General features: G+C 38.2%; 1 protein-coding gene across 1 annotated transcript in view; it reads left to right on the forward strand.

The window, feature by feature from the left end:
* The window catches only part of LOC110173036 (protein diaphanous homolog 3), a 161,459-nt gene that overhangs the window by 32,280 nt on the left and 104,808 nt on the right, over positions 1-24,371 (forward strand). Inside the window, exon 19 of the mRNA XM_055154823.1 lies at positions 23,978-24,073. Within this exon, the coding sequence (XP_055010798.1) occupies positions 23,978-24,073 (96 nt within the window). The remainder of the gene's footprint in view (positions 1-23,977; positions 24,074-24,371) is intronic.

The following is a 24,371-nucleotide window of genomic DNA, read 5'->3' on the forward strand; positions in this document are numbered from 1 at the left end:
AAATAAAAGAAAAGAGAGAGGCTTGTTGAACTTTTTGGTAATGCATCTTAAAGCCACCATTCTCACCTATCAGTATGGTTTGCATGTTGAGGAATATTCATGTACTGGGTTGTTAGAATGATTAAAGCCAGAACAAGGTAGTGTGATGTTATCAGTCTTGTCCTGCGCGGCTATTAGTCCCCTCTCTGATGATTTATTCACACATCTCGGCTTTGCTTTCCTGTCTTGTCTCTGACTCAGCCAGCTTACACCACTTTGAATTATTCATCCAGGTGTTATCTACCTGTCACAACGGCATGTCTTAAGGTACACAGGAACTCCCCCCCTACCCCTGCATCCCCCTACCCCTGCACCCCCCTACCCCAGCACAGCGGTGCATCGTCGGCCTCTACTTAGGGCATGTTGAATAATGGAGGCACATCTCAATAGCAAAGCGGTATTGACAGGGCAAGGTATAAGAGGAATGACCACATCACGCAGTGTCCCATGTAATAAAAATAAATGTGTAGCACTTAACTGTGGTCTCAACATTTATTACTTAGATATCCATGGACTCATTTGGGAACATGGAATCCAGTTTGCTGCCCTAAAGAAAGCTTTTTATTTGCTAAATCAAAGTGTGTTATAGTTACAATACATTGTTTTAGTTTTTCTACACTGGGGAAAAAAAAAAAGTTTGCTGGATTTGTGTAAAAAAAAAATATGGAAAGCGGTTGCATGCAATAAAATTATGTTTAGGCTTTGAAACTTATTTCGATACCCTCTACACATATTTTCTCAGAACCTGAATGTCACTTTTTCATATTGATGAAATCTGATCAAGTCATGCTGAATATGCATATTTATCTTATGTTACTTATGAAAATTTGCCTTTTTTATGGTTTTATTTTTTTTTATGTATAATTTAATTCTCTCTACAGTTATTTTAACATGCAACATCAAATGTCCTTAAAGGGTTTTAAAGTAAAAGAATACAGAAAGAATAAAGAAGTCTTTAGATTTCCATAATTGTGTATTGTCTTAAACAGAATAAAACACACCAGTGCACTAAAACAGTGACAGTTTGGAGCTGGACAGTGTGACGATGTATTCCGGTGAAGACACTCTGGTCTCTGCCTGTGGACACAGGAATAACACATGATTACCTTTTGATGATCTACTCAGTAAATATACTGAAAGCTCCTCTGTAATACAATAATGGACCAGAACAGAATCACAGTGAACATTAGAATTTTACAAGCAGAAACAGTGACACGTAGGGCATCTGGTATAAATTCCTCCTACTGCCAAATCACCCTGTAGATGCACATGGTAAATGTTCACGAGGAAGTATATTTTGAAAAGTCTTTTTATTTTAACTGTTAACGTCACTTTCAGAATGCTGCAAAAAACAAGTAACTAACGACAACTCACACTTTCATGAACTTGCCCACAGCTGCAGCAAAGTCCTCTGAATATCACTCTTTGTTTGTAGATGACTCTGGAAGCAACACATTCACATCTTAGTACAACTTTCATACTCTGTAGATAAGTAGTCAAAAACAATTGCATTAACCCTAATTTCAAATAAAACACCACAAACATGTTTTAATAATGACGACATTCTAGGCCAGAAAAGCATATAAAAGTCTTACCTACAGATCAGCTCTCCTCCTGAATGCACACTGTGTGTCCTCTGCTCCTGTAGCTGTCCTGTGTACTGAGTGTGTCCTCTGCTCCTGTAACCGTCCTGTGTCCTGCTATATTTGAATTTTCCCTCCCAAAGTTTTAGGGAGGGCAATTCCACAGGGAGGAGTTTCACCACAAATGATAACAAAGTCATGTTTCCTCAGAGTGATTAAAACATGCAGGCATAACATGGGCTACTATCAAACGACTTTTGTACGATAATAGATGTGCTGGACAGAGAATCGTAAAAAAAGTCATGTTATTGTTGTGTTTGCAATTTGAGCAACCCCCCTCAAAAATTTTTTAAGTGTATGCTGTGGTTAGGCCTGTTGAGAACACATTATAAAGCAGGATAATCCTAGTAAACCATTTTTATGGAGTTTTATTAAAAGATCCGCTAACATAAACAGTGTTGTGCATGAACGAGTTCAAAAGAACGCGTTCATTGAACACGTTCATTTTTCAGTGAACTTTGAACTGAACGCAACACTTTTGTAAATCAAGAACTTGAACGTGAATTTGTTCAAATTATGTGTGATGAACGACGTACGTCACTGTTGGGGTTCAGTTAAACGTCGGAATTTGTTTTCACCTGACGAGTGACGATCTGCTCGCGCTTCACCTCGCGAAACCACAGCCGCGTGTCAACGCGAAGGCGACTCCACCGGCAGCTTTAGCAGAACGTACGGGCTCTTATGTCTCTCAATGGGAAAGTCAGTCAAACTTGACTGGGCGCGTTTAGCTGCTTGTATTTACCTTCTGTACAGGCTGACCACGGCAAACGCAAGGATTTCAAAAGTAAATTTCAAAGCACTAATTAACAGTGTATGTGGATCTGGGCTCTTTCACATGATACAGAACTGCCCAGGGAGCACAATGTGCTGATGGTAAATGCACAAATACAACAACAGATACATGCTCTCTGTGCATTTTGACGGGGATACGCGCCTACGCTCGTGTAGAGCGTCAAAAAATAGGATGGATTCTATTTTCTGAAATCTACACGCACAGGACGTGCTGCTCCGCGCGCGTATTATTTGGTACATATGTCAGTAACGCGCGTCACAATGCTTTTTTAACCTGGATTGAAATGGTGGGTTCTTCGTTTTTCTTCATACAAATTTGCTAAAATCACCGCGATATCAGCAGCGGTGAAACGCCGGAGGTGCGCCCGCGTAGACCGTGATACTGAGCGAAAGGACCGACGCAGAAGTCCGCGCTCCACCGAGATAAACTGGTTTAGTCTTGGTTTAGTCCTGGTTTAGTCCTGGTTCAGTTCTGGTTTAGACCTGGTTTAGTCCTGGTTCAGTTCTGGTTTAGTCCTGGTTCAGTCCTGGTTCAGTTCTGGTTTAGTCCTGGTTCAGTCCTGGTTCAATCCTGGTTTAGACCTGGTTTAGTCTTGGTTTATTCCTGGTTTAGACCTGGTTCAGTCCTGGTTCAATTCTGGTTCAGTCCTGGTTTAGTCTTGGTTTATTCCTGGTTTAGACCTGGTTCAGTCCTGGTTCAGTTCTGGTTTAGTCGTGGTTTAGTCCTGGTTTAGACCTGGTTTAGACCTGGTTTAGTCCTGGTTCAGTTCTGGTATAGACCTGGTTTAGTCCTGGTTTAGACCTGGTTTATTCCTGGTTTGGACCTGGTTCAGTTCTGGTTTAGTCCTGGTTTAGTCCTGGTTCAGTCCTGGTTCAGTCCATATACGGCACAAAAGTTCAGCATCTTAACAGTTCTTTTGGTGAGAGTAAATTAAAAGTGCTGCAATAGTCATGTAATGTTTTACATTTTAAATACAGTAATATTGTAATGTAACAAATGACTTTGAAATGACAGTAACAAGTCATAAATAACACATTACAGTTTTAAAGTCACTTGTCCAACAGTGTATCTTGTAAAGTTGTTGTAAACTAGAAGTCAGTTTGAAAAATAAAAGCAGCCTTTCATTTACAGATCTCATCTAAATATAAAATGAACTGAACTTTGAACTAGTTCAAAATTAAAATTGTGAACTATGAACGTGAACTATTCACTTTGAACAAGTGTGAACTGAACTTTGAACTAGTTCATGAAAAGTGTGAACTTGCACAACACTGAACATAAATAGCAGAATGAGCCATAGAAGTGACTTATTCAACTGTCTACAGCTAAAATCTTATCGTATTACAAAATAAAAAAAACCTGCCCACTATTCCAAGGAAAATTTACACATGATAAAAACTGAGCCCCAAAATATATTGTTCCAGTTTTCATGTACTGAACAATGCATCAATATAGTAATGATCATGACAGGCCTGGCTGTGACACAGTAGCCAAGACTGGTCTGTTTTCCAAATAGTAACCCAGTGCCAATATGCGTGTGGGCTTGTCTTATTAAATAAAATAACCATGTGGCATCATGTTTTATCTCACTTAAGAACAACAACATCTGGATCATCATTAAACATTAAAAGGGACACAGTATGAAACAGTCGGTGCACAGTTTTAGTCATAAAATATTCATTTGTATATCCCGCAGAAGTTTATATTCTTATGTGGTGTTTGTGTGTTCATGTTCCTTACATTAAACGAAGCAAAGATAATTCATGGAAGCTTCCAGTTTCAAAGAGTTAAGAGTGAATGTCTGTTTTTGTGTCTACATTGTTGGGAGATAATTAAGAGCTAAAAGTTATACTGACCATTCACTGGAATATCAGCCAGCATTAGGATATAATTTGAGGTTTCCGTTGTTTCTTTATAATTTCCTTATTCTGTTTAGGGGCTGAAAGCATGACTTTACCACATGGATGAGAGCTTTTATTGATGCAGCCACAATGACCCTTAATTATTTGACCCTTAAAAGTCTACGCTCAGATGAATCCTATTTTGTCTGAAAATTGCTTTTTTGTGTCTTTCAAAAGCAGATGAATAAAAAACACTAATCAATCTAGGTAATTTTCCCCTTGCCAAATTCTCTATATCCGAACATTGTATTCATGGAAGTTGGGTGTCCGTCAATGCCCCCTGCAAGATGTACAAGTCAGGTTTCTAAAATGGCCAGCAGAAGTGTATGCATATTTTACAGGTAAAATTAGGTATACATGTGGGTATCACATCTAATTGTGAACACTTACAGGGAATCAATGGGCAGTGGTGAGATTGGTTTGTTGATTTCCTATTTCCTCAGTCGTTAAATAGAATGATGCTCCTCCTGTGCTGTTAATTATGACACCAATGTAGATGGAGCCAGCTTGTCTTTGTGTTACTGATATTTTATGCAGTGGAGCTGGACATGAAAATTGTGGTATTTTAAAGTGGCATTGGTTTAGAATGTAGCTCAAATTAACTTATAAGCTTTAGTTTTTACGTTTAAATATAAATAACTATATCTCTCCAGGCAATTAATTTAATTGGGTTTGTACGTTGATTTATTGTCTAATTAGTTACCAGTGTTGTGATGATATCCAAATTTCAAACTTTATTCTGATGAAGAAAAATGTACTACTCTTTTGAGTGTAAAATCCCTCAGTCAAAGGAGAAATCAATTTGTCAATCAATCATTTTGTAAAGTTTATATTCCTATTTAAAACTCCATCCTCAAACCTAAATCAAAACAAACAAACAGTAGGGATAGCCAGGTCAGATTCAGAGGTGTGAAACCCCCCTTATGGCCCTGAATGATTATGCTAATAAGACCCCACATTGAGTGCATGTTCAATACATGCATCCTGAATTTCAGACTTCCGGTCATCGCGCAGTGCATACTGAGAAGGGCCCTCCGATAAAGTGAGCATCAAAAGACATGTTTGATTTCCCAGTGTGATGTGTCTATTGTCATAGCCAATCTTTTCTAGTCTTTTGAACCAAATCGCTTTTGTTTCTGGTTCTGATATTGTCCTGTTTTAGTTATGGGATTCAGACATCATAATTGTGTGGTTGTCGGATGTCCTAACGGCGGAAAATGGCTCCAGAAATGGGCTTCGGAAGTTTGCAAACTCCATAAATGCTAATCAGATCTGTGTGACTGCAAACCTCCGTTCAAAAAGTCGACGCCAAAGCGAAAAGCACCAGCTGTTCGCCAAGAAACACCTTCCACTACAAAGCAACCAAGACGTGATGTTGCTGTAAAGCCAGTCAAGCAAGAAAGTTTGAGATCAATCTGCTTGTCTTCTGTATCTCTTGCTTAACAAATGTGATTTTGTTTTGATGGCTCTTCACATACAAAATGTTCGCTTCTAACTCAAGATGATTTCTTAGGCAGCCAAAGGTTACCTTTTTCGTCCTTCCTGTGTATCAATACTGTCCATCACCTTCCACTATTTTTCAGTTCCGTTGGGAATGGAAACAGTTTGAATGGAGGTTTGCAGTCACACAGGTCTGATTCCCTTTTGCAGTTGGAGTTCACAAACTTCCAAAGCCCATTTTCTGCTGTTAGGACATCCAGCAACCACACAATTACAATGTCCGATTCCCATAACTAAAATATGGCAATATCAGAACCAGAAACAAAAGCGATATGGTTCAATAGACTTAAAAAGGTTGGCTTTGACAATACTGTAGATGCATCCCAACCCTGGGAAATCAAACATGGTGGTTTGATGCTCACTTTTTCAGAGAATCCTTCCCAATATGCATTGCGCGATGACCGGAAGTCTGAAATTCGGGATGCATGTTTAGGTTTAGCTAACTAACAGAAACTGGAAACAAGTAGGTGTGTTAGTTTCAGAGTAGTTTCAGTGTAGTTAGCTCCTCCCTTCAGGATATAAGAAAGTGTTCACCAGAATTTTTACCAGAACTGAAGAAGAAGCTTGGATGAGCTGCGAAACATATTCGAGATTCATAACAATATCTGTTCTAAGGGACATCTAGTTTAGTATAACTTAATATCTGGGTATCTGTTTTTCTGTTACAAACCTATTTAATACTTGTGGACAAAATAAAGTCACCACAGTATTTTTCCAGTATTAACATATCAGTGCAGTCAGTGGCCGTCACATTATAATTTGTCTATGCTGTATCATAACTTCTATCACATTTCCCTCTCCACACGTGCTCTGAAAGTCAAAATGTGAAGGTGGACAGCTCCCTTTGTATGCGAATAGCAGCTGTACACTATTGAATTCCTTAACTCGCCTACAGAAATCCCATCAACTTTTGAAAGCTTAAGAAATTGTTGGGTTCATTCACTGAATACCGGCAATTTATCCACTCTTTCTGTTTCTCATACCTTTTCAGTTGATGGTTTCAGTCGAGTTTGAGTCAGCTGAATATTTCATTTGTATTCTGAAGGCAAAACCACATGGCAAAACTACAAAACCTAAAAAGTATCCTTCATAGACCATCTATACTTCTTTTTAGTTTGCATCACCAGTAGCTACTAAAAATGGTGCCAAAATGATGTTATATGTTATGAGTGTTTTGAGAGCTCTTTGAAAATGTCTCCCTTTATTATTGGAATGGGGTCCCATACTAAACTATAGGCTTGAAAGTCCACATAGCCGAGTTTTAACAGTGGCTAAAATTACACAGTACCATTAGGCTACATGGTATCAGTACAAGGTCATACAAGTACCAAAAGGTCCCCTCTCTACTCACTACTCTGCTTAGTTCTTGGACAATGGTACTATTGCAACTCAAAGCACACAGCCCCATTTCTTTGCCTGGGTTTCTGAGATGTTATCATTGTCCGACAGTTTGCAGTGGAAATAGGCTTATATTAGTTTATGTTATGTAGATTAAGTCAGAAATTGTAGGGCAATTTTCTTTCAAACATACATAATGCAACTTGTACACTTTTACATAAATGTCTGTTTAGTGAAATATTTATGTGTTATTGTTGCATTCCCTCCTGGGTTCAGGCAAAATGAAAGCGGCCATGAAATCAAGAGAGGCGCAGATGTCACTTGAAAAATGCATTACTTGTAAATGAATGGATTTTAGTGTAGTTATTTCTACTGCTGCTCTAAACACTTTTGCATCCTCACATTATTACAGTCGCAAGTTACTGATGCTGTTGTGCCGGAAAGAAGCCAATAAGGTTTTATGTTTTTATTACTGAGGTGGCAAACATGTGATAACACAAAGTATAACTGTGGTATGTTCTATATTGTAATTATAAACTCTTAGTTGATTAAGTGAAGCATTGTTTAAGTTAGTTGCTCAGTTTGTTTTGCAGTTATACATCATCATATCAGAATGTGGTGGGAAAGTGTGTAGTGAAATGCCAAGTGAAAAACCCAACACACAACGCATAGATCAACAATGCTGCAATATACGATGATTATTATACATAGTTATTTAATTGAATAATTTCATGAATTGCTTTTTAAACAACATTGTTTTTCATGCACACAGTTTCTTATTCTACTACTGGGAACAGATGTGCTCAGTTGAACTCTGCTCTGCTCTATGCCTCTGTATGTATTTCAGGTATTTTAACAATGAATGCACTTTGATTACGCTCACACTTTTATTACAAGTGCTTAGACCTGTATTTTATAGGGTGCTTTACAGAAAATTGAGAAAAGCAATGACTTAAAGACTTGGCATAAAAGACATTGCTGGAGGCCTTCAGAGAGCTGTCAGGTGAATGCTGAATAGTGAGGGGTTAACTAAATGTAATCACTAAGATCCAGGAGCGGAGGTTATCTCATTGTGATGTATAATCGCAGATAATGAATTAAGCATAGCTAATGACGAGGAGCTCTCTGCCTCTGAACTCTTGAGCTTCAATGCGCTCCCTTGACATCTAAGGGCTTTAATTGGACTCTTTGTTGTTGCTGTGTCTTATGTAGAGGGTGGGACACATATGGGGAGGAAGACAGTCTTTCCCTCCTCACCAGCTTCAAAAGAAACAAGGAAAATGAATATGACATAAGCTGAAGAACTTCTTTGTTTAATTGTAACAAATTATCTCTGACCCATGAATAGGAAAAAAAAAGTCTGATTTTCTGCAGAGGCAAATTTACACTTCGGAAGAGGACACTTTTTCTTTGTTTTGACATCAAAGCTTTTTAAGCTTTTTTTTAAGCATTTAATGAAGACTTGTAATGTATGCTATCTCAACCTTTTTTGTCTACTCCTAACATTACCTCCATGTATTTTCCTCATTTAATTATTCAGTGTTTGCTGTGAAGTCTAATGATCATATCAGTTTGTGCTGAATGCAGTGAAAGTAACTGCTGTAATCTGTTCATTTCTGACTTAATTCTGTATGCATTGCTTGTTTTTATGTCTGAAGAATTAAACCATGCCTCTCTTTAATGCTTTCAAGCTAAACTAACCACTCTTTTCTTTGCTCTGCTTTTCCTGCATTTTGAACTCCTTTGCCTGCACTCTTGGCTTGACTTGACTGCGTGGTCTGCTTCAATGTGTTCCAACAGAAATCAAAGGTTAGTACTGTTTTTACTGGCTTTGAGTTTTCATTGTTTTATCAAAAACATTTATTTTACTAAACAATATATTGCCTCTTTAGTAACAGTGGAGAAAAAAGTAAACCAATGCTTTACTTTTTAGAATAAAGTAATAGATAAGTAACAAATTCTGTTTTTGTATAGCAAATATATACTGTATAGCATATATATACTGTGTAGATTCTGTGGCTTATCCTAATTAGAAATGGATGAGAAATTATAGTTTCTCTGTGGTTGAAATGCCTGATTTTAACCTACAGTGCACACATCACATGATTTGAATCTTTTTTGTAATTGGGGAGAAAAGTACATTTTCCAAAAGGGCCTATTTTGTCGCACTTGAGCAGAACTATTGTAACTGTCATGCAAAATAAAGCATCCTTTTCTTCCTGGGCTGTCAGCCTGTGTATGAAGAGGTGGCTACATGGCCATAGTTCCGGGAAAATGAGCAACAACATGAAGAGGTGCCCTTTACTTCACCTTCTTTTCAGCAAATAAATAACATCCAATTAGATGGAGCCCTCAAAGATCAGAAAATCAGTTTGCCATTTCACGTTAGAATACTGGTATCTGCTAATAATCTGTCAAGACACAAAACAAAGGAAGAAAAACAAACCCAACTGATTCTGTTTTATTTACAAATTATGACTACTGCATTTTGCTTTTATAAGCTTTGATTGCTAACATTTATTAGTGTTTTCAGTTGTAGTACCTACCTACTCTGAGGTACTGCAGATTTGGAATCACAGAAAAAGATGAGATGAATATTTCACAAATTTAAACAACAGGTTATCTGGTTGTAGTTCAATGGAAGAACAGATCATAGATGTAAAAAGAAAACAAACAAAAAAACAGTTGGACAATAAGACTGAAATATGGACTGAGCTCACAAATCATTCATGTCCATTCCACTTATCTGTTAGCCTCTTTTATGAAAGGAGATTTCCAATAAGCATTGAAAGCAAATTTGGTATATTTTGTAGTACAAGTACAGATTTTGTGTGCCAGTGGCTGTACTTGATGGCCTCCTGGATTACTATGAAGAATGAAAAAGGGTGGATAAACAAGAAAAAAAGGACACACTCTTCCCTCTTTAATTTATCAAGCTTAGAGTAGTCCCTGATTATACCCACATTATTTGTATGCCTCGGTTGCTTTTAGTAAATAAAATGATTTTGAAGCCTCAAGGTGTGAGGTAGGTGGAAGAAAATAGGCCGCTAATACTAAAAGCCCTAGTTTACGTCAGGACCGTGTGAATTCAAATAAAAAGAATGGTACATGGGTCATGTTTTGAGAGAATGAAAGAAATAAAGGTGTTGCATCTGCACTGTCAAAAGAACTGGGCATAATAATTTTAATATGCTCCAAAACCTGACTAGTTTTGTTCACGCTCATTAACATTTTATCTTTTGTTTAAAGGTCGCAAAATTGATTCCTGTGAGTTTTATGCCATTTTATAATGCTGTTACCTCGTTAAAAACATCATCAGGGTTGTGTTTTGTTTATACACATGTGAGTAATCCTTTATTATGAGTCTGTCTACATCTCCAAAGCTCCAAATGTATATCCAGTATATATATATATATATATATATATATATATATAATATATATATATATATTTGGGGTGTCAAATTATCGCGTTAATTGCGATGAATTAATTACAGTCATATTTAGCGCGTTATGTTTTTTAATCGCGTTAATCTCATTTTTAATCTCTAACTTTACTGTTTCTGTATGCGAGTTGCTTTATTATAAAACCTGTTTTTATGTGTTGTTGGGACAACAACACACACACAAAAAAAGCAAACACATTTATAAATTTTTTTATTTCGGTAATTCCACTCATTGCCGGAAACCCGCGCAATAAGAGCGATGTAAACGTCATGTTAACGTTGGCGGCGTCAGTCGCACAATGGACGAGGTCGTAGAGCCAGTAGAACAGAGTCAGCAGTGCACAGGTAAAAACGCATTCGTGTCTTGGAAATTATTCTCCCGACGTGAAATATAAAAGAAAATAACAAATATAAAATCGCCTACAACTTAAATGTCACTGGTGAAAACAACCTGCATAGGCTCATGATGTCTGCACTACTGTCCTATAGTGACCTGCCACATGAGGGGACACGCACACAAACACACACAAACACACACAAACACACACACACAAACACACACAACACACACACACACACACAAACACAAACACACACAAACACACACAAACACACACAAACACAAACACACACAAACACACACCTTCATCATCGTCATTAACCTGAGAACACGCGGACCACGTTTCCTTCCATAGTTACTGCGCGGACACCGCTGTCCTCCCGTGTGCCGCGTACGTTTTCTCGCGTACGCTGCGTAAACCGCGCTTTCTCCTGTGCGCCTCTAAACCAGAACTAACACCAAGACTAAAACCGGGACTAACCCAGTCCAGAACTAAAACCAGAACTAAAACCAGGTCTAAACCAGGTCTAAACCAGGTCTAAACCAGGACTAAACCAGAACTAAAACCAGGACTAAACCAGAACTAAACCAGAACTAAACCAGAACTAAACCAGAACTAAACCAGAACTTAAACCAGGTCTAAACCAGGTCTATACCAGGACTAAACCAGGACTAAACCAGAACTAAACCAGAACTAACACCAGGACTAAAACCAGGACTCTAACCCATTGCAGAACTAAACTAGGATTAAAGTAGGACCAAAGCAGGTCTAAAGCAGGACTAAACAGAACTAAAACCAGAACTAAGACCAGGTCTAAACCAGGTCTATACCAGAACTAAAACCAGAACTAAAACCAGGTCTAAACCAGGACTAAACCAGGACTAAACCAGAACTAAAACCAGAACTAAAACCAGGACTAAACCAGATCTAAAACCAGAACTAAAACCAGAACTAAAACCAGAACTAAAACCAGGTCTAAACCAGGACTAAACCAGGACTAAACCAGGACTAAACCAGGACTAAACCAGGTCTAAACCAGGACTAAACCAGGACTAAAACCAGAACTAAAACCAGAACTAAAACCAGGTCTAAACCAGGACTAAACCAGGTCTAAACCAGGACTAAACCAGAACTAAAACCAGAACTAAAACCAGAACTAAAACCAGGACTTAAACCAGGACTTAAACCAGGACTAACACCAGGACTAACACCAGGACTAACACCAGGACTAACACCAGGACTAACACCAGGACTAACACCAGGACTAACACCAGGACTAAAACCAGGACTATAAACCCATTGCAGAACTAAACTAGGATTAAGTAGGACCAAAGCAGGTCTAAACGAGGACTAAAACCAGGACTAAAACCAGTGATCTCATATATAAAGCATTTCTCTATCAATAATATTTTTAATATGGTTAAGGAAAGACTGGACTTTTTATTGTCTTTAAGTAGACAAAAGTTATTATGTTCAGATTTCCTCATCTTTGCTTCTTTACAGCAAACAGTTTCTTATTCATGGAGCCAATTTGAAGAGAACAAACAAGAACAACATTTGCAGGATGCGGTTGCTACATTCATGTAGTTTTAAAAAGCATGACAATATCAAGTAATCCAAAGTATTCAAATTACGTTACTCACTTTAAGTAATTAAATGGATTAAGTTACAAACTACATTTTGAGATATGTTATCTGTAATCTGTAGGGGAATACATTTTAAAAGTAACCTTCCCAACACTGCAGATTAGTAATAGTAATAATAATGATGATACTGTGGAATGTAAGTGACTGCATCTGTTAAAGTTTGTTAAACAATAAATGACTTTATAAAGTCACTTTTTTTTTGTTCTATATCAGTCTTTTGTAATTAGATTAATTAATTACAGATCATAATTAATTAATCTCTCAAGTTTTTTAATTGCATGACAGCACTAATATATTAAAAAAAAAAATAAATATATATATATATATATATATATTACACACACACACACATATATATTATATATATATATATATATATATATATATATATATATATATAATGATAATATTTTGGTCTGTGGTTTTCCTCTGTCAGGCAGACAGCAGTAAGTTAGCTAGAATCTAGTGATTGTCAGAATACAACAGGGCCGTGTTGTATTGCAAATGTTAACTTTAAGTGTGGTATAGATTTCCCACTGTACCACCACCACTACTAAAAGTAACAACTTGTGATATTTAAAAGCAATATTTCCATTCATATGATCTCGTATTTACTTTTTGTTTGTTTGTTTGTACTACAGTTTGTTTGACACAGAAAGAGACACTGCATGGGCCTGTTTACATAAAAGGACGGTCTCCCTTTGGGTCCTCACTCTCTCTCCCTTTGCTTTCTGAGCTTTGGCAGTGACATTTTGAAGAACACCATTATTCCTGTAATGACTTTTCATGTGGCTGCAGAAATTTAGTGCCATTATGAGAGATCTCATCAAATGCAGTCATTAATGGCTCTTTTCACTGTTGTTGAAAGGCATGGACTCGTCGTACAGTGCACACACAGTGAATGGATGGCCTATTTTCTGCGTACGATTCCCTGCTATCAGCCACCATACGTTTCTAATTTTGCCTTTAATGCACAATTTGGTTGTGCTTCACTAATAAAAAAAAAAAAAAGTACAGTGGTGACAGTAACCTCTACTGTTTAAAACCAAATACTTTGAAATCTAAGCTAAATGTTACAGTTTTACTATCGCAGTGGGAGGCGTGCATATACACAGAAATGTGTTCTGTTGCCTTGATTGCATTTCATACCACACCACTCACCATCATCAGTCATCAAAATTTTCCCCCTCAAAATGTACTGTGATTTGGCAAGTCTTTGCTTTTCCAGACACTGCAACAGTGGCAATTGGGTGTCATGCTCAATGACACAAGTGACAATCTGAGATTCAAACTGATGATCCTCTTGAGGGTCCCTTATTCCCTCAAATGAATAATTACTTTCCTCTGACTTGCAGAAGCCAGATTAAAACTCTTAATGACTTGCTTACAGTAGGGGACATAAAGATTTGATAAAGACTCCAATTTTCTATAGTGAATTAATATAAGAGTGAATTTATGTCAAGTGTAGTCCTGTTACTTGTTGGCCGAATGCCCATCGTTAGTGGGATCCATTACTCACAAGGGCCATTAAAAATGTTTCCATGAATCCTGGAATAAGGAGTATAGTTCCTGTTTAATGTCTTGGTTTGTCTCCACCTTTTGATGCAGTAACTCTTTTTGCTCTTTCCTTGTCTAACCTTCTCAAATCTCATAGTTGTTTTCCTATTTCTTTATTATTTTCCTCTTTTTTTTTTTATCATCTTCACTTTCAAGCATCAGCGCCACATCTCATTCCCAATTTGTGTTTTTATGTTCCCATACCAGTAATGGGCTGACTCGTTAAAAACAAATTTGCTTTTGCGACTTTGCTTTTCTGAGTAAATTTTTCATACAAGGATGCACGATTATACACGGGGTATTGCGGAGTGGTTTCAACCGACAACAACAGCCAAAGAGGAGAAGGATAGAGGGAGGAAAATGACAAATAGCAAATGACTTGTGAGATGAATGAGTTAGACTGCCATCAATCCAGCGAATGACTTGGGAAATGTTAGGGTGGGCTTAACTACTGTTCCGATCGGACTGGGGCTGTCACATAGGAAAATGAAATGGAGATAATAACGCCTCACCTCATACCTGCATTGACAGAGTGGTGGAAAAAATACTCATTTCTGAGCACTAGGGGCGGTTGGTGAAAAGGCCTTTAGAGGGCACTAGTCCATTGAGAATAAATCCACTGGTGAGCAGCATCTCTTGAGGCCATTTTCCACTGATTAAACACTTTCTGATCAATTAAAAAGCTTTTGATGTTGTAGCTATAGATTTACTTCACATTTATGATTATATTTTAAAGTGAATGTATATCTCTCCTTAAGGTAAAATTCAGCATGTTTATGATTGATGGGAATATGATGGACTCTGCTGAATCCAAATGAATTGTTTGTTTATGAGTTGTTTACTAAGACATCATGCAGGGATAATTGGGAGAACTTTTTTCATTGTATTATTGGATAATCTGGAAATTGAATAACCATTAATGTACCTTAGTAGTTCGTCCCCTGTCAGTGGATGAGAGAGTATGTTTTTTGTTTGTTTTTGTTTTTGCATAGCATGCCAGCAGCCCTGCAGTAAAATCCAAAATAATAGACATGTCATGACATGAAATTTTACCTTTTCAGATTTATTTTTGGTATTGTCCAAAACATGAAATTTGTCAACAATGGTACTCTGAACAGAAATTTGTACAGGTTTTTGAGCCAAGATTTTGGGCAGGAGCGAGTACCTAGCTGGAGTTTGAATCTACTTTGCATATTTGTAATGATGGGAAACAAACCATTAACAATCCTCATCAACCCTGGTCTCATTATCACTGCTTGGAAAATAAGAGTGCTAAAATATTGGGCTATGCTACAATTTTGATGTTTGTTGTGGAATACAAAATGTATTTGATCCTTAACAATAGTGATATATTGGAAAATTTCATGTGGAATATATCGATTATCACATGTATCACCATGGTGTGATAATATTTTATCGTGAGGCATCTATCGAGTATCGTATCGAAACGTGAAGGACCTTGCGATTCCCAGCCCTATTGGAAAACACTTGACTTTTGTCTGCTTTGGCCCATAGGATTCTTATTCTGTTGTGAATTTTGATTGACGCCTATGCACAAGACTCCACCCCCCGCTTGCTGATGTGCAATTTTTACCGCTTAAAGACTTAGAAACAATCTTGTAGCAAAAAAAAAGCGGGGAAGGAAAAAAGCCTAATGAAGTCTGTTAATTTGCTGCTATCGGAATGAAAGCCTCACACTAATTATTGCCCTGGGTCATCTAGTCTGAATCACAAGAAGAGGTGGCCCTGCATGGTACACTTTGATTAGCTCACTCCCAGCACAGCACTCACTTCATTACTCTGATCTCCATCTTTGTCGCGCAGTGGATGCTACTCAGTCAGCCACCGCTCCGGATGAGAGCCCCAGTCTGTGTGCAAACATACTGCTTGAGCTGTCATGGCTTTGCGAGCGTGAACTGCGGTGATGACGCTGATATGGCGATAAGGGGGGAAAAGGAAAGAGGGTGGAGTCCAGTGCACTTGGAATGGCTTGTTTGACTCTTAAATACTTTTGTGATAGTTAATTTATATTAAAGGGCCCTTGTTACGCTATTTTTGGATCTGTGCCAGGCTGGCGCCACCTAGTGCCCCTGCTCCATTTCATTTCTCTCCAGCGACTAGGTCAGGAATCAACGGTCTGCAAAAAAACCCAGAAGTTGTAGACCGCACAGTGGCCAGTCAGCAAAGAGCTGTGAAGCCATGACGTCAAACTCAAGCACCTGTCTGGGTCCCTTTTGTGATACAGCACAACAGTGAACAAAGAGGTCGAGATGGATGTAGAAGAAGCCATACATTCTGTGTTGGCAACTATTCCTGAAATCGAGGATTTAAAGCTGGAACAAAGAGAATGTTTGTTCAATTTTATCAAGGAGAAAGATGATATTGCCCTTCTTCCTATGGGATTTGGCGCATTATATACATCATGACCAAATAGCAGCGATTGGTTAAATTAAAAAAGTACCTGCCTACCGTCGAGCAAACGAATCCTAATGCTGCGAGGTCAGACAGTTTCCGCGAAGTGAAACTGGCTGATGAATCAGGCTAATAATGTTATTTCCCCATCAAAAATATATCTGGAGTTGTGTTTTGTTTCATTCACACACATTTAATACACAGACCATGCATATTTAGGCTGTGTTCACTATTCCACTTTGTGATGTCATGTTGTGATACAGGAAGTGCTCCACACTCCTTCTCTAGAATCATTTGCATAATTTCAGACCTGAAATTTCCCATCTCTACTGAACAAAACTTAAAAGGAAGACTAATTATAATGGATTACAAGACTCCAGGTATGGTTTTAAGAAGATAACAGTATTATAACAAGCCTCACAAGTGTCAATTTTGTTTAATTTTGTGTTTTAATATGTGGCCCTAGATGAAAAAAATATGGAACACCTCTGCTCTTCTTATATGTCATTCACTTTAGAATCTGTTGTGCCCCTGTTGGAAGGCACAAAAGATGGCTAGATGCATTATGTACAATATTATGCTACCAAAACTGTCACAATAGACCATAATAGTGAACACCACTTCCACAATAGAGATTTGGCTTTACAGATAATGTAAAAGAAAACTATAGTCTTACCACAGTCACTGCCATTGTCAGCCCTGCTGCTCTGTTTTATGTGCTTTGTCTGAGATGATGGCATTGATATGACAGCCAGAGATGGCAGAGAAGGAGAGGTCAAGCACGTTAGTTCCAGGTAGTTACCGGACACACTGCCTGTCTGTCTGTCAGGTTGAGTGAAGCTTTTTTGGGGGTTGCAGCCCGGATCACAACCGCAATCCACTGAGTCAATAGTCAAAGGCACTGGGCTGGCTTGGCTGTTCGTCTCCTCTGTTGACTGTAGCGTTGACAGATGTGCGGAGAGTGGTGGATTTGTTCACTTGCTCTAGACAGCCTCCCTCCTGTGCATCAGATGTCTCATAGTGGATTTAGCTCGAGGCACGGTGTATCTGTGCGTATTAAATGTGTCGACGGAGCTCTGGTACTTTTGCATTATCCCTGCTACAGAAACTCTCCTAATGGCAGTGATTTAAACTTTACCTGCATGACTGCTTTGATTGGCTATTGGACACAAACACAGTGATTTAATTATGCTGCCTTCCTATTGCTTCCCCCTTGTGGTGCGTATTTGTGCCTTCTCATAGGGGGTCGATCATATCACTGTAACCTGGCATAAATAATGAAGGTGGGAAAAAGAGGGTGTTGTGTGATATCTCTCCAGGAAGTCAGATTGTTCAACAGACATTAGATTAAATGATAGGTCTTATAGACTGGTCCACCCAAGTCAATGTGACATGTCTATTTGGTTGGCACTAATAATAAAGTTCCTTGTCTTATTTCTTTTATTGTTTATTTTTGGAAAGTAAACATTTTGCGCTCTTTTAAAATGAAATATAATGATTTTGATGCCAGTGCGATTGTATCAACAGAGACAGGAAATGACAAAAAATGCCCAAAAAGGAGTGGGAAGAAGAAAAATGTATTTCATCCCACCCCCATCTTCTAATTTAACATAATGCCAGGGCAGGTTTCGGTTTATAAACTTGACATGCGATGTATCAAAAGTAAGAGAAATAATTCTATATTCGCTTTCAAAAAGAGTTATAGTAGCACCATTTCTCAAATTTAAATCATCCACTTGTCAATAATTGCTTTTGAAAAAGGCTTTTTCTAAAATTTGAGTCTAATCTTGTGAAAATCTAAGGAGTTTCCTTTAGTTCTGTTTCAGTTTGTGTTTAATCTGATGAAGTTGTCCATACAGTATGGTGACATTCATTAATTTAAACCTCATTTCGTGTTGGTTTAGTTTGGTTTAGTTTATCATTTTAGCTTAATTTAGATCTATAAGTCTACCCTTTGTATTATCTCACTCCCACTTCACTTGATTACTTTCTTAATAGTAATAGTTTATCTTCTTTCACTTTCATGTCGGTAAGGGGGTCATTCCAGTAAGATGTTTCCTTTGATTAGACTTCCCGATAAGATGGACTGCCGGTCAGGAGGAGGGAGGAGCAGAACCCGCTGGAGTGGGAGTGGATTTGAGGTGTTACATGCTTGTCTCAGAGGCCTGCCTGTCATGTACGCCATCAGTCATGCTCTTTCGCTTGCTGTTTTATTTCATCCGCCATTCCCTTTAGTGCTTTGACGGTTCGATTCACTGATATCGCCAAGTGGGAAGTGCTTCTGTTAGGGAGACCATGCCTAAGCAATGTACAAGCTGACATATTTTTTATATATTTTGGATGCTTCCAAATTCTTAGTTTAAAGTGACACTGTTCCCCTAAAAACTGTCCCAGATGCAAATTTTGATTCACTTTTATGAATTGTTACCACAGATTGTATATAAATGAACATAACTAACCTTCTGCCTGTCATGTTCATAATAGGAAGTAGCCATGAGGGCCTCTGGGATTCATCGACTGGCTCCAATTGACACCCCTGTCTCTGTAACTGCTGTTGTCAGGCCCCTCATTTCGGTCTACACGATCCTAGTGTTTTTTTATTTTGTTATTTTGTCCATAAATGAATTCCTATTCCTAATGTGGAACTCAACTCCAAATGCTATAAATGCTTTAGAGTTAGATGCAGACAGCACACAACATACTCACTGGAACACTAAGAGCTGCTTTTACAATATTTCTGTACTGGGGCAAAACTGATTTTACTTTATTATTTTAACAAATATAGGGTATGGCCCCTTTAATTGAAAATACACAAGTTGCATTCATTGAATCTGACAAAGGTTCCAATAATTACAACTAAATAAATCCAACAGTCATCATCAAGACTTATCAAAACATAATCATGCAATTTGTTTGTGTACTTCCACTTGCTTTCATGTAAAAGACTTTACACTCTACATTAGGGGCAAAGGATAATTGAGACACCGCTTCTTATCTCTGTTGTATTTTTTCTCAAACTTATCTCCCCTTACTGACATATCACAGGCCTCTATTAGGAAGCCTTAACTTTAAAGTGCTTAGATGTTCGACAGCCTGAGCGGAGAGCTGTGGCAAAGTAGCCCTTTCAACTGAGACTGTTTGTTTTACAGCTTTAGTGCCGGCCTCCTCTGCACCGCTGTCCCGTCCTATGATGAACACCCCTTTCATTTTGCTCCTCTTTTGATGGTTACTGTGGTTTTCTTCGCTCGCTCTTTTGGAAGTTACATATTTAAGACTGGTTTTCTCTTTTTCTGACTGTCTGCCTTTAAAATAGTCAGCAGTGCCTCTAGTTGTGTGCTTGTCCTATGGATTGTAACGCATCAGTTGTTCAGGGTAAAAAAATATGTAAACATTAAATTTGCTAAAACTGAACATCCTCGACGCAGCTGTATTTCTCCTTCAGGAATATGAAATGTAAAGTAAACGTGGTGTGCACAGTGTTAAGAATACAAGAAAAAATATTTAGAAAAGTAATTTTGATAATAATGAGTACGATAACTGAGTAAATGAGCAAGTAATAAAAGTACACCAGACCATTTTCTACAACAGACTGACCTCAATGGCCAAATCTCCCTGCTGAGCTAAGTGTGCTGGAACTGGTTAGTACTTGGATGGGGCACTGTTGAGAATACCAGGTGATGCACTGAGATGCTGGTGTTGTTGTGTCCTTAGGCACTTCACCAACATTGTAAAGCAAAATTATAATGCAACTTTTAGCATCTGGAAAAGCAGTATAGAAGATCAGTGCATTAATAATATGAACAGACAATATAGTAAATGAAAAATGTGATCCAACTTTGGAGAAATGCTAAGTAGTCCTACTCAATTATGAATTAAATTTGTATGTTTGTATGCTTTTAAGTGATAAAATCAAAGGTCACAAGAAGTACATATAGACCACTAAAATTGTGTTTCTGTTGTTCCTCTCTATTCTTATCACTAGGAACAGGCACTTACCATAGCTGCCACTCAGCAACTTCTCCTGCAACAAATATTTGAAATCATTTCCCATATCACATACTGAGATTTTACCTGTGCTTCCACGCGCAAACTAGCCATTTTGTGACGCTTTTTCCCCATTGTCAGCCTTGCAAAATACAAAAGTGCCAGCAGATGGTTTGTTCTGTTTTCTTTTAACATCCTGAAGGTTGCAGCACACACACGTGGAGTCTGTGTATTCATAGCTTGGCTCCTTTCTTTCTGAGACCTTGTGATGCAATGTGGACTCCCTGCTGATATACCCTTATCTCCAGCACTTCCTGGTGATGGCTCTTGATAAGTACAAATGTTGTTGCTCCCCCGATTGATTAACCAGCCACCTTTTACCCTATATGGAACATTTTAATTGGCTGGCATTGAAACTACTGTACATTGCTTGCCCAGAAATGGAGGGAATTTAAGGCCAGGGATGTTTAGGTGAGGTAAGATAAACTAAAATACACTTGATTCATGCCTCAGTCTCTGCATTTGACCCATCCTTCAAGCAGTACAGCAGCAGGGGACCCATGTCTAGATATTTAATTCATTGTGGTCGAACTACCTTAGATAAATGATTGCCTAATGTACATTTTTTGGGTTAATGGGGCAAGATGGGATATCTGTTTGTTTAATCTTAATCCCATATTTATTTATGAGAGCTACCTTAAAATAATGTTTTTAGATGTGCCTGTGGTACAAGAAAAAATAAAAAATCCACTTTGAAGGAAAGCATGCACACTCTAAAAGAGAGGAGGGCAGCACTCTCAGATCCTAAACACTTTGCCAATACTTACCATATCACAAACTGTATTTTTGTCTGCTATTTTCTCAAAAAGAAAAGTTCATTTTTGTAGTCTTCTCCTTGGTTGTCGGCTTCAAAAGAGGAGAAACTGTTGTAGATAGTTTGCTTTCAAAAATCCTGAAGGTTGTCTCTTACACATACAGCCTGTGTGTCCCTTGGCTCTTTTCTTTCTGAGACCTTGTGAAGTGATGTGGACTCCCTGCTGCTCTGCTCTCACAAGTGTACCCTTATCTCCACTACTTCCTGTGGATCGCACAATCTGATAAGTACAACAGTTGCTGCTCCATCTTATTGATTAACCAGCGACCTTTGACCCTCCCTGGGACATTTTAATTGGCTGACGTATGAATAACTCTACCTAGTTTCACTGAATATAGTGTTTTATGGCAAATGAGGATGAAACTGTGATGCTAACTAGTGGAGCTAACTGTTTAACTGATGACACCTCAGGCCGATCCGTGGGGGTATAGTAATACTGTACTACTTATGCGCTATTTCCCTCCCTTCGCTAATTCCTCTGTCATTGAGACTGATGTAGAGCCCCCTATCATGCTGTGATTCCGGAAGTAAATTTCCTATTCCTTTTGTCCAAAGAAAATAAATATACTGTGTGCGTATATTAAGGGGGGGGGGTTTGGTCACTATTGCTGATTTGCCCGAGCAAGCTTTCAAACTATTCATTAATTGTTATGGAGCCAAGTGGTGGGTCAGTGTTGATCTTCATTATGTGTAAATGAATTATGGGTAATGTGACCAGGCCAAGTGTGTTTATATGCAGTGAAATGAGGTGCTTGATACCTTGCTGCTACGGTGTGTATACAAGCGTTAGTGTAATAAATGAGGTTCTGCAAAGCTTTGTTTATTGTGCTATGATGAGTTGATTAATATGCCTTAGTCATTAATGTAACAAGCTTGAGGTGTTCTTCCTAGAAAAGTTTAATGCAATATTGCTTGGGAAACTCTCATTATTATGGTTTATGATGATATTTGGCTAGTCTGTGAACACTCAATAATCTTTAGCCCATCAAGAAACTTATATTTACTCTAATCATTCAATGGGAGGTCATTGAGTAGTGAAACATTATACACTCAAATAAATAATAAGACGCATCATTTTGTGTCAACCATGGTTTTGCACTGTGGAGTAAAAAATAAAACAAAAACAAACAATGCAATGATTCTCATCGATCTTCCAAATTGGTGTCCTGGTGTCTATTACTGCAACAATATAAGACAAATACAGGGTCCACTAAAGTTTTAGATTAACCAAAGGTGAATTTACTTTTGGCAAAAATAATAAAAAGTTCCATTCCTTATCTGTGGTTCTTTCTTATTCCCCCTCCTTTGTTTTCCACTCTAACAAATTGAAAAGAGTGCGAGGAGAGTGCACCACCGGAGGAGCCACGTAAGTCTGGGGAATGTGAATGTGTTTCGTGCATTTGATCCTGGTGTTTGTGGTCCTTGCTAACAGCCCCGTTTCTGCAGGGGCGCCCAGTGTGCCTCCCGCCACTTTTTAATTAGATTCAAGATATCTACGGGAAGCCCAAGTTGACCACAGAAATATATTACCTGCGTATTATCTCTCCTCTCTTATCTCTCCACCTCCTCATTCCTCACCATTCCCCTCTTCTTCTTCTCTTACCACACAGACACGGCATAATTACAGCACCAGACAATTACCCAGCATCCTCCCGGGATGCTCATTTTGCTCTCTTAATATAGTGTGTTTAATAATTAAGTTCAACCATGTACTGATCTTTGTAAGTGTGGCTCAAGAGGTTTGTGGATCCTTTTTGTTGTTAGTTTATGTACACGTTGTTTTAACATCACCAACTGTAGTGTTGAAGTCCCCCTGTGTAAGTTTAGCTTCACTTACAATTCTGATTAGAGGTTCACTGTGTAACTTTTTGGTTGGGGGTCTGTCACCTACTTGTTGGATATGTCATTGCTCTCTGCCTGGTTTGTTCCACAGTATGACATTAAACAGCTATACCTTACATGTATTGAATTACAGGTGGTTTTATAGCTCCGAAATACCTAGAAAATCATTCTGATTGTGAGCGGTGTTAACTCTCCACAGAGCTGACCTGTAACTCGAGCTGGTTTGGTCTCTGTGAAGATAGAAAGGTTTAATAACCATACTGTGAAACTTTTCAGACAAGGCAATAACATCTCCACAGAGAAAAGCATTTGACTGACCCTCTACCAGAAAAGTTACACAATCCACCTTTAAACTGTGAAATTGTGCCTCTAACAGTAACAGCTACTATACTGAATAACCCACGCTTCCACTGTTGTATCAGTGGACCTAGCTGTAATCCCCTTTTCTGTGCTTGCTGCTAATGTCACAATGGTCATGGTCCTTGCTTATTGTTTTTGCTTTAATGTCTCGTCACAGAGCAATTTTCAAATTCAAATACATGCAAAATGTATTTTCCAGCAAGCAGTCCAGCAATTTATGCAATTATTTTTACAAGAAGAAACAGACTACATAGACTGCAGTATCATGTTCTGAGGATAATAACTGTTTCTTTCTCCACCAGTAAAACAAGAAGAAGACAGCCTAGAGGACAAGAAATCCATAAAGAAAAGAATCAAAGAACTCAAGGTGTTGGATCCTAAGATTGCCCAGAATCTGTGTAAGTAAACAATGTTGTACTCACTAGACAGAATACAACTATTTACTTTAACGCTTAACTATATTTTGTTTTAAAATGTAACCTTTTGTAGCTTTGAACCTAGCATCCAAACTTTTCTACCATTTTCGAACAGCGGTGTCTAAGGTTTTTGTACAGATCTTTTGGCAGTGTGTACAGCAGCTGTGCAGACTTGAAAATTCTCGGCAAACTTGAGGACTGCAGTTGTGTGAATGGACAAAACTGAGCCTTTTGAAATGAAGTCTGCTTCCACTGTTTACTTCCTATCCAACTTCCTCAT

Source organism: Boleophthalmus pectinirostris, unplaced genomic scaffold (genome assembly GCF_026225935.1).
Source record: "Boleophthalmus pectinirostris isolate CB_2022bp ecotype Guang Dong unplaced genomic scaffold, ASM2622593v1 HiC_scaffold_19, whole genome shotgun sequence".
NCBI lineage: Eukaryota > Metazoa > Chordata > Actinopteri > Gobiiformes > Gobiidae > Boleophthalmus > Boleophthalmus pectinirostris.